The sequence below is a fragment of the Colletotrichum truncatum genome (assembly GCF_014235925.2).
Source record: "Colletotrichum truncatum strain CMES1059 chromosome Unknown Contig_0003, whole genome shotgun sequence".
NCBI classification, from domain to species: Eukaryota; Fungi; Ascomycota; class Sordariomycetes; order Glomerellales; family Glomerellaceae; genus Colletotrichum; species Colletotrichum truncatum.
The window spans coordinates 5,706,027-5,717,003 of record NW_027222400.1 but is presented as its reverse complement, the minus strand read 5'-3'; the positions used below and the strand labels follow the sequence as shown (position 1 = coordinate 5,717,003).

At 49.8% G+C, this 10,977-nt stretch overlaps 4 protein-coding genes across 4 annotated transcripts; 2 read left to right on the top strand and 2 right to left on the bottom strand.

The window, feature by feature from the left end:
• Positions 1–2,056: 2,056 nt before the first annotated feature.
• On the top strand, positions 2,057–4,267 carry CTRU02_206447 (cellulose synthase (udp-forming) family; the record flags this gene model as incomplete). The annotated part of the gene is made up of 5 exons (XM_036733462.1): positions 2,057–2,200; positions 2,274–2,375; positions 2,436–3,499; positions 3,550–3,743; positions 3,792–4,267. The coding sequence occupies 5 exons, from the start codon at positions 2,057–2,059 to the stop codon at positions 4,265–4,267; spliced, it is 1,980 nt and encodes a 659-aa protein (XP_036574803.1).
• Positions 4,268–5,066: 799 nt separating this feature from the next.
• Positions 5,067–6,155, bottom strand: CTRU02_206446 (HMG box protein; the record flags this gene model as incomplete). Its single annotated transcript, XM_036733463.1, has 1 exon — positions 5,067–6,155. One exon carries the CDS (start codon positions 6,153–6,155, stop codon positions 5,067–5,069), a length of 1,089 nt encoding a protein of 362 aa, XP_036574804.1.
• A 2,826-nt stretch (positions 6,156–8,981) lies between these two features.
• Positions 8,982–9,206, bottom strand: CTRU02_206445 (uncharacterized protein; the record flags this gene model as incomplete). Its single annotated transcript, XM_036733464.2, has 2 exons — positions 8,982–9,071; positions 9,126–9,206. 2 exons carry the CDS (start codon positions 9,204–9,206, stop codon positions 8,982–8,984), a joined length of 171 nt encoding a protein of 56 aa, XP_036574805.2.
• Positions 9,207–10,691: 1,485 nt separating this feature from the next.
• Positions 10,692–10,949, top strand: CTRU02_206444 (uncharacterized protein; the record flags this gene model as incomplete). Its single annotated transcript, XM_036733465.2, has 1 exon — positions 10,692–10,949. The coding sequence occupies one exon, from the start codon at positions 10,692–10,694 to the stop codon at positions 10,947–10,949; it is 258 nt and encodes an 85-aa protein (XP_036574806.2).
• Between the last annotated feature and the right edge of the window lie 28 nt (positions 10,950–10,977).

Genomic DNA, 10,977 nt, shown 5'->3' with positions numbered 1-10,977 from the left:
TCTATAATCTGGCCGGGAAGGATCAGATACGATAACTTCGTCGTGACTGCAGCCCCCATGCACATACCACTGTGTACCTGCCTCACCAACCATGATCTCCTTCCCGCCGTCGCCGTCACTGAGGTCGCATGTTGCGTTTCCTTCCTAGGTCTGGGCAGGCGCAACTAGCAACAACACCAACCAACCCATGCTCTTTCCAGTGTCCACCTAGGCGGCTCTTTCCCTCTGCCTTGCCTTTTTTCCTTTTTCTCTTTGAACTGAAGCACATGTTTTCAGTAGATACCTTCCACATTTGACGTTAGCCACCGCAAAACCTCCGAGAAAACCAACAAGCAGAGCAGGGAAGTCATGCGGGAGATGAATAATCCCCGTTTTGAGCTGGAGTCTCCCCTGTCAGTGATGATGGCGGTGGCTTGATGATTTCTACCTTTTGGCAGGAGCAGGAGTCTCGGGTCATGTCCGCCGTTATTCCCAGTGTTCGATCTGATGACCATCCGTGTGTATGTTTCCTCCCCCACGTCCACGTATTCGTCTTGAAAAATTGGTAGTTACTCTTGGGAGTCACTCCCGTATACATGCAAGGTAATGTGTGATGCGGCCTTGGTATTTTCCACTCCGCAGAGACACGCTTTTTTCTTCTAGTTCCATTTTTCTCTCTCTCCTAAACCCATTGCTTAATGTCTTTACCATCCACCCCCCTGTCACTCGTCTTCCTTCTTCTCCCATCTTCCTTCATCACCATCCACTCGTTCCATTCATGACGGCCCTTTCCCCCTGCCACCAAGCCATGCCGAGAAATAACCTAATTCAGCTAGTGTAGACCATCTGCAGCTTCATGGAAACCTCGCATCCTCCATCTGTGGAGTTCGTCCGTGTCCCCCGTGGGTCGCCCTAAAAACTGCAGATATCAACGGTGCCGGACAATCTGACTTCACCTTGGCACTGATGTCACCAACTCGTCTTGTCGGGCCATGCCACCGCGGTACGAGACCGAGAAAGCGGGAGATTGCCCACGTATCCCTCCAATCGCCGTGTCTTGGTGACTGAGCTGGTAAACCCATGATCCATATCCAACTGTAGAATCCATGGCAACAACAGTAGTACTCCATACATGCCCATGTGCCGCTGGTCAAGAATCTACCTGCATCTGATTTTTGTTCAATGAATGGAGATGGGGAAATACACATACATGGTATCTATCGTCTGCCTAGCAAATACGCATCCTTATCCCGTAGCCCAACCTAACCCCCCCGTACCGTATTGATCCTTGTAAATCGCCAAAGAAACCAACGGAGAACTCACTCCTGCCCGCCTTGGCCTTGGGTCTCCTGTTTTTGCCTCTCTTTCTGTGATTGTATTTCCAGTAATTGCTGTGGTGCGTGGATGTGGCTTCCTCCCCCCCAGCCTCCTGCCGCTCTTGGTTGATGCTAACATTCACTATCTCGTTTCACCCTTCACCTCACTCTCACCTCCAGTCTCACCTGACGTCTTCATCCATGAACACTCGTTTTTGTCTCTTACCCCTTCACCCCTCCCATCTATTCCCCTCCACTCGTCTCCCCTCCACCTCAGCCTCCTCCTCTTACTCCGTCAACTGCCGGGTGGCTTGCCTCTGACAACCTTTTTTCTGCCTCCGTCCATTCGCTACTCGCACAGCCTGGTCGTCAGTTGCTGCTTGCTTTTGCATAAACTGCTCTCGTCACTACCTACTGTGGTCTCGTCGCCTCACACTCGCTAGCATTACGAGGCTGATCACCAAGTTTCACAACCACGTCTTCGGTCACTCGCTTCGACGACGTTTGCTGGATTTTGGTGCTTTCTGCCGCTCGTGTCTCGCTTTACCCTCCCCCGGCCTTTGTTTGTCCAGGCGCCGTTACCTGTTCATTGGGCATCGTCACGGGAAATCTTCGACTTTTTTTAAGCTGTCTTCTCTTTGACTTGCTTTCCGCTTGTACCCTTTTCCTGTGGTAGTTGGAAAGCACTTTCATATATTCATCAACATAAGACCGTTTGAGAACATTTCTGCTAGTTCCCGGTCACCCCCGATAATACCATAATGTCGCGTCCTTTCACTCCGAGGGGAGAAACCCCCGACTCGGGCTTGACGCCCCCGAATAATCCGTTTGGATCAAACCCTTTCGACACCGACAACGATAGCAGCGCTGTTGCCTCGCTTGCTAGTGATTCAACATTTACTGTGGTATGTTTGACCATTATTACTTGCCATGAACGGCCCTCCCAAGCTTTCCAAAGCATTGACTGATCTCCTTCAGAATGCTGTACATGGGCCTTCTCCCATAGACACGCCGGAGAGGTCAGCACAAAGAACAAGCTTAGCAGAATCTTCCAACCACCGCCTCAGCAGACCCGAAATTGTAGGTTATTTGTTCCGCATATCCAAAGCTGCGGAAGGAACATGGCTAACGTGTGCCTAGGAGCCTTCACCGTTGGCCAGAGAAGTCTACAGTGAAAAAGGTCACCAAAACTCGGCATCCGACACTGATATTGAAAACACCGCCGTACCGCCTGTAGTTTCCGATCCCGAGAAGGCAAATGAAAAGCATACGACTGCTTTGCGGCACTCTTCGGGTGAATCATTCCCCAAGAGGCTGTACAACAAGTTTCGCGCAACATATTGTCCCAAGGAAGAGCCGCCTCTGGTTCTTCCCGTCTGCCCCAATGACACCGAAAAGCTGACATACGTACACACGAACCGTATCCTGCTTTACATCTTTGGAGTCTTTTCTTTTCTCTCCCTTGGCGCCGGTATGTGGCTGTTTGCGCTGTCCGCTCCGGCGTTCTATTGGTATGGTGTCTTCGCCGGTGCCATGTGCATCTACCTCTTGATTTCGTACGCTGTTGGCATCATCGGAAGAGATTGGGACTACAAGGCCCATTTGGAGATGGTAGAGCGTTTCCCCATCACCGAAGAGAACGCTCCTACCGTCGACATCTTCCTGCCGTGCTGCTCGGAACCTCTCGAAATTCTAGAGAACACTTATAAGCACATTGTCAAGATTGACTGGCCTGCGTCTAAGCTTCAGGTTCACGTTATGGATGACAGTGCTTCGGATACTGTCCGCGCTCTTGCTGAGACATATGGCTTCAACTACTCTGTCCGCGATGATCGCCCTCGTCTCCGCAAGGCCGGCAACCTGCGATGGACATTTGCCCGTACCAATGGAGATTTCTTTGCCATCTTCGATGCCGACTTCTGCCCCCGTCCGGACTTCGTGAAGGAGTTGATTGTGGAGCACTTGGCCGACGAGAAGACCGCGCTGGTTCAGAGTCCTCAGTATTTCCGAGTCACCGACGACCAGACGTGGGTCGAGCAGGGAGCTGGAGCCACACAGGAGCTGTTTTACCGTGTCGTTCAGGTCAACCGCAACAGATGGGGAGCTTCAATTTGCGTTGGAAGCAACGCTCTTTACCGTCGCGAGTCTCTTGTCGAAGTCGGTGGAACTGCTGAGATTGGCTTCTCCGAGGATGTTCACACTGGGTTAGTAAAATTTTGATCAGCTTGAAATACTGTTTGTTAACATCGCACAGTTTTGGCGCCGTCGACCGTGGCTGGAAGGTCAAGTACATTCCCCTCTGTCTCGCCACCGGTGTCTGCCCCAACTCTCCTCGTGCCTTCTTCTCCCAGCAGATGCGATGGGCTCGTGGCTCTACCACTCTCCTAACCAACGGCCACTTCTGGGTTTCAAACCTGACTTTGATGCAGAAAATCTGCTACCTCTCAGGTATGTTTTGTTAGAGAGCATGCAATGTTCATGGCTAACCTCTACCAGGATTCCTCTACTACTCGGCCGTTTCTCTCAATATTTTCCTCGCCCCTATCGCCGGTACTCTCCTGCTTGCCATTCGCCCGGAGTGGTTCAAGTTCTGGAACTTGGCATTCGCGATCCCCTCAATTCTTTACGGTGTCATTCTCATGCGTGTATGGGCAAAGGCCAAGTACGGCTTCAACGTGCAGCACGTCATGACAATCCAGAGTTACGCCTACCTCACCGCCATCAAGGATCGCCTCTTCAACATTGAACTTCTCTGGGCCGCCTCAGGAGACGCCAAGGCCCATAAGAGTAACAAGTACCGCAACATGCGACTGCTCTGCATCTTTTGGACCGTCATCGTTACCGGAGCCATGGTCGGCGTCGTCACATGGCGGCTCATCAACGGATTCACCTGGTACCACCCGCTGCCATTAATCATCATTAACGTCTATAATCTGTTCATCAACCATTACTTCATGTTCTGCAACTGGTAGCTTTTTCTGTACCGCGTTGTGTCTACAGAAGAGGATCGACAAGGAGGGGGTTGTGATTAAAACTTGCATTATACATGGGCAATGGAGTCAGACATTTGATTTTACATAACGACAGGTGGACATTGAGCATGTCAACCGCATGGAGACGGCCTATACCATTTCACTTGGACTCGCGCATGAGCATCCGTCGGGGCGCATGCCACACACGGCTTCGGCAGCATACATACATTTGGCATCTTTGTAAATCAGGACGGATAGAGTGAGCGCGGGGATTAAGCGCCGCCGATTTTAGTAATAATAGTACATAGTAGTCTTCTGTCAGAAATAGAACACGAGATCCTGAGGAAATGTTTGTTTATTTGCCTCGAGAGGTTGTAGACCGTCTGACCAGCTGTTGGACCGACTAAATTCAAAGCTCTCCGTGAAGAATGAACTTTACTAACGTTCTAGGAGGCATTTTGAGGATTAAGTCATGACAATTTCGCAACTGCCACAGTAGTTCATCCAGGCAATAAGAGCGCTTGACAGCGCAGTCCAACTGATGGCCGTCTGTGAGCTTATGATTTACCAGACTTCTAACCAGATAAAGATGGCATCGTAGAGTTCTTAACTGCGTCGGATAGTTCTCCAGCAGATCTTAAGTTTTGATCAGATGTAAAAACTTGTTGCGCATTTGCGGAGCACTTGGCTTGCGGCTTTATCTAACAAAGAGCTGCTTCTACTACGGAAATCTAAGCTTAAGAAGACTGTTGCATTTGCCGAGCCTCTGTGATCCCGACGCACACAAATCGAGGTATTCCTACCGCTCAGTCATTCGACCCTCACAGCTAATCACATCCCTCATTCTCTGCGTCATAGATTCGACCCATTGGTCGATTGTTTTCTGTTCAACACGATCCCAACCAAAAATTACCAGCTTTTTCAACTCATTTACATCCCAGGTATCACGCTCTCCAATTTGGGCTTTCAGGGCCTTCCAGCAGTCTTCCATCACGGAGAGATCTGGCGATTGAGGCGTATTCAAATATCGCTTTAAGCCATGCTCATCTTTCCACTTCTCGACGATACCGTCAGACCCTAAACCATTCTTGGAGTCTCCATCTTCCTCGAGGACAAACTGGTGGCTGGCATCGATCCACGAACCCACTACAGGCTCAAGAACAGAATCGCGATAGGCCTGATGAGATATCTTGCCGTTGGTATTAGTAGGGCCTTCATAGAATATGAGGGACGATTTAAAGCCATGGCCGACTGCCGCCCATGCGTGGAGCCTCTTAACATCCTTCTGCTTCGGAAGAACCCGGTCCTGGGTACACTCTGGACAGTATCGCTCGCCTGGCTTCCTAATGATCCGTGCCTTCCCTTGAGGCCCGATGCTAAAAAGCAACTCATCAGCAAACCGGACATCGTGCCAGTCTTGCGGCCGAGGCCTCTTCTCGAGGGCGACTTGGGCGTCTTTGACCCTACGGGCTGCTGTATCCGACGAGACCCAACCTTTATCGCAGGTAATACACTTCCGATAGCCAAGAGTACCTATAGCGCGTTGAATAGTACGCCAACTGCAGGATGTATGAATTCCGGCTTCCCATGCCAGAGACTGCCATGTCAGAGCCGCGGCCTCAAAGTCTCGAGACCAGACCAGGTCTTCCATCGCCTGGAGATCCTCTTTGCTAAGGACCTTCTTACGGCCACGTCGTTCGGTAGTTTGGGTGTCGCCATTGTGCCGTCGGGCCCGGCCCTCGTTTAGAATTTGCCAGCCTTGCCGATGGCTTACGCCGGCATGCTCGAAAACCCTACTTTTAAAATAAGGGATCTTATATCTCTCCAGGTATGATATAGTACCTAGAACCCGGGCCTTTGTAGGCGTGTCATGTTGTGGATAATCCATTTTGATGGAGTTGAAGATTAGAGTTGATGGGATGGTGAAGTTTAGTGGGGGGTTAGAAGCTGTGAGGTCATTGTGAGTGCGGGGTTTTTTGTCATCGGCGTAGTAAGTCAAGTCTCTCTTTTTTACGGCCACAAACAACGGGGGCTTGCTTAGGTGTCTTACTCTCTCCAGTTTTTGGTATTTTGCCCACTAGTGAGTAGTGAGGGGTGGAGATTATAGTAAAACGGGAAAACGCACCCACTTTAGTACTAAAGCGCGCGATCTACTATTAAAACTCGTGCTATGTTAGTAGGAGGAAGAGATAGCGTAGGAAGTAAGGTGACAACCCTAAACGCGACGCGATCAGTCCTAATTAACGGGACTACGAAGCGAATAAGCAACTTCAGAAGCAACGGTGGCGGCGGTGAAAACAGCGTAGACAACGATGGCAGAGCAATACTTCAGAAGGCGTTGGAGTTACTTGTGAACTTCGCAAGGAGTACCATTGGCTGAAGGAAACGTTCACGCAGCAGATGGAGTAGTACGAAGCCAATGAAGACATGATACGGGCTACTGGAAACCCTCGGCGTAATGGGCTATATGCACCTTAAACATTGCTCCGGGCATGCGGATTTTAATATGATCCGCTGGAAGGATATAGTGAAGGCAAGCGAGGCGACCAAAACCGATAGGCGATTCGGCACGAGAACGGATTCATTCGGTCGGAAAGGGGTACAGTAACCAAGAGTAATAGACAAAAGTAGAATCTATGTATAGAGGTACCTAAGGCCAGGTTAAAAAGAGGCGAAAGGTTAAGGTCGGCACAGGAGTCGTATAGTTTACTGTGGCCAGGTCGTGATAAGCTGTGAGAATAGCTGCGTGCGCAGAGAGGTATGTAAGCGAACCTTCGTACACATCTCTGATCGTAAGAATAGCTGCAGACACAAGAGAGTGCGTAAGCAGACGTTATGGACGCAGACCCGAGGCCGTTTTAGTAGGGCAACTCGTCTCAACGTTTGAGCTTTACTCTGACCACTCGCAACTGCAGCGAGAATCCCACTTCAGGCGTCTGGGGAAAGTTCATCGTTTTCCTGACAATTCCCGCTTATTTCTTGAACAAAAAGAGCGTAAATTTGAAGCCATTGTGGTGAGATTTGGGGTGGTGAAGTAGAAGAGGGGCAATCCTGTGGGCGCGAATTTGGTTGTTGTGTGGGGGGTATAAACGGACTTAGTTTACATAATTATAAGAATAAGAGCCAAGTTACCCTGACTCTGGTGGGCGTATACGGTATGTTTGTGGCCAATTGCTAGGCGCCCTGATCGCAACACAGCTCTCCATTGGCGTATTTGGTTGGAGGAAGGTACAATAGTTACTTTATAGTCCATAGAAGCATCCCCCTCTGGTTTGGAGATTTGCAGCTTTAGGTTTGAAGGCACGCTAGGTCGCGAGTCAAGTATAGCCAGCGGTCAGCCCGCCTCTGCATGGAGGGAACTCTAAGATTCGGGTCCAGCAATATTTGAACATGATCAATCCATAGTTGAAACACGGGTAACGAATTTCAGACACGGCGTTCGCTGCCGATTTGATGGCGAATGCCCTACTGTAGGAGCATTCATACGGGGGATGATTTTCAGACGGAGCAGAGCGAGCCCTCCCAACAAATTCAGGCTTCTTCCGACTCTTTCGAGAGCGAAATAGAATATGAAGTCTCACCAGGTAATGGTCTGATAGTATGGAAGATATGAAGAGAGCCACCGAGCGGGTCTGGCGGCTACTTCCTCGTTCGAGGTTTGCCCTCGCATATTGAACTCGATGAATTTCTCTGAGTCCAAGGAACCCCTCAGTACTCCAACCGCAGTCTTCCCTTTGCTAAGATGATAAACTCGTCATCGGGGGGGGGAAGTAGGTCGGTTATCTCATAATAGTCGATAAGGGAGTCGAAGCATCAGACGCTAAGATTCGGATTAGGACGCCTAGCAATTAGACCTCTGCGGCATTCGAGGAAACTCTTCAGAATACGGCTAGACAGGGGCTATTATTGAGATACTGCAGCGGGCTGAATCTGGGAGATCAGTTCCAGAGAAGGCACTATTGCATGAACACCTTAATCAATCGGTTTCTACCCTTCATTATCTCATCGGCTTCAGGTATTTACTCTTTGATGGGGTCGAAATATGGTTCGATATGTCTGAGGCGAGCGCTGACATCCTCACCCGTTGCCTTACCTACGGTTGTGATTGATCGTAGACGCGGGTCTTCATACTTGCGAAACTTATCTATCTCTTCTCTCGTGACGTAGGGCTTTAAAGAGATAGTATCGTCATAATCGAAAGAGGCTATGTAGTTAAGCAAGACAACGGCATGCGGAGAGTGAATTCAGCCACTTCCACAGCGAGGTCCCCATATGCGCATCCGATATGGTGTAGTGGCCACCATGATGCTCTCAGCTCATGATAGTGTAGGTGTAGTCCCGAGTTCGACTCCCGGTTTTAAAAGTAGATGATCAGGAAATGATCAGCATCGTTCTATCTTTCATGGGTTTTTGGTTATTCGCTAATGTAATTCGTTGATAATACGAACAGTCTGGATTAGCTGATATGAACTCCCTTTCAACCTTATGCTGCTCTGGTTTGTTTAAGCCATCTCCCATGGACATCAATATATAAACGTAACAACAGATTAAATATCATGTACTGGTGGTGAACAACTGAAGGGGCTGCTTATATTAATTGAACGATCCTGCCAACAGCCGATCAACAAGAACGCTTCCCTAATCGTCAACTCTACTACATCAACATCCTATAGTTAGGACTCTTTGTTGGCTCTACGATCCCGAAGCTTGTATCTCAACAATAGTAAGTATATTGCGCGCGAACACCGCCGTTATGTTGGCATCCTATTTCGTAAGTTCTTTGCTTCTCGTCAACGCCACAGCACTATCACCAGTCAGCGTACACTCGTGTTTGAATCTAAAATTTATAAGTAGTTACCGCGGGTTGATAGTCCGGCGCAGGCTTTCCGCCGACCGACGTACAGATGGGCACGCCTGGGTTCATATTCCCGTCGGGCATGACACACAGGAGACCAGCAAGCACCGGGCTGCCAACTTTAGCTGGAGCATGAAATTGATGTAGTGATAGTGGGGCATACCTAGTCTGCACGATCGCGAAAGCGAGAACGACATCAATCTTCATCCCGAATTGTTAAGGCGGGTTTCCTTTATTTTCCTTGAATGTACAGTGTTGACCGTGGATGTATTGGGGTAGAAGATCAAACTCAAGCCGCCACCGGTTGGGAGCCGGACGCCTTTATTCTTAAGACAGACGGCGGTGATGAGATAGTGAGGTGGGGAGCGGGCGGTCAGCACTAAGCTATTACCTTCTGCCTGACTCGTAGGACGACTCTTAATCGCGCTTGTGAGCAGGACAATCCTTGGCAGGGTAGTATATACACACGGCCAATCCCCGATCGCTAATGTTACGACCCGTTAAGTATGCCTAACAGAGAAACTAGCCCCACTCGAGGACAGCGGCTAGAGACAAGATATATGCAGGCTTTGATTGATTGATTGATTGATTCCTACACGGTTATGAAGCCGCTCTTATGCTAGCAGCTATGCCCGGAAAGCGGGGTTTGGCAGACAGCCGAAGCATCGACGATAAACCGCGACGCCCCACTTCGCCCTGTTGTTGGATCAGGACCAGCTGTCCCCAAGCTCCCACTATGCTATCTATTCTTGTGTGTTTATGCCCTCTGTTGAAGATTGTTGTCCTCCTGCCTGCTCTCTCGCTTGGTGTTGCCTTCTAGAATCCTTCTTTCGCGTCCTCCTACTTCGGTTCTGTTGGTGCTAGGCACCATGTCTGGTTCTGTATACCTATAGTCTCCCCCCAGCCCTCAGCTTCGTCTCTTTATCTTGTCCGCATCCTCTCAGACTCGCATGTGCTATATCTCAGTTGAATCTGTAAATCTTTTTGTTGCCTCATGCTGGGTTCCTATGTGGCTCTATGTTTCCATCTTTCGACCACCACCTCCATCCACCGCCTGGAGTCGGACTCAATCCGCAAAACACAATGCTCCAACCGCTTCGATTCGTCCGATTACTAAGTATGAGAGCTCGTACACAGATTCCGCAGACATTGTCATACGTTGAAGGGGCGACAATCCTTCTTCGCGGAGGGGGCGACAGGGGACCAATCTGTCTGCAAACTGTAGTATTTTGTGGCATCGATCGTAGCATGCCTGGTGTCTAGTGCTTTCTCTATGCAGGAGGTGATACCGTTCTGTCGGGCTTGTCGTCGTTGTTGTCGCGGGACGTTGCAAACTTTGTCGGGGGTGATAGGCGACCCATAACCTATCGGTGGCTATGGTGTTGATGTTTGTTTAGGCTTGGTCGTTGTGCTCACGTGATAGCCCGTGACTCAACCGCGGTGGTGTCGATAGTGTTGTCTATTGACGTGTCATACTTTGTGGCTTGCTCTCGAATTTTTCGTGGTCAGAGCCCGCCCGCGGCCACGAGCAGGCTCTTTGGGAGCAGAATCAATGCCGAGGATGACATTATGCCCAAAGTGACCTCTGAGAGCGCGAGCGGGCGTGGTTTGATCAATTTGATGCTGTTTTCAAAAATTTCGTTCTCGCTGTTGTTGATGTTTTTGATATATGCAGGCGACGGAAGGGACAAGGGTCGCCCCGCCGGAAAAGGAAGAACTATGTTCAAGTCACGTGATGATAAGAAAGGAATAAGAGATACGACTCTTGGCATGTCGGCTGCCGACAATCGAGATATCGGCAAGCGACGACGCGGACGTCGGCCTTAGGAAACGGGACTTGTATATAGACCAGGAC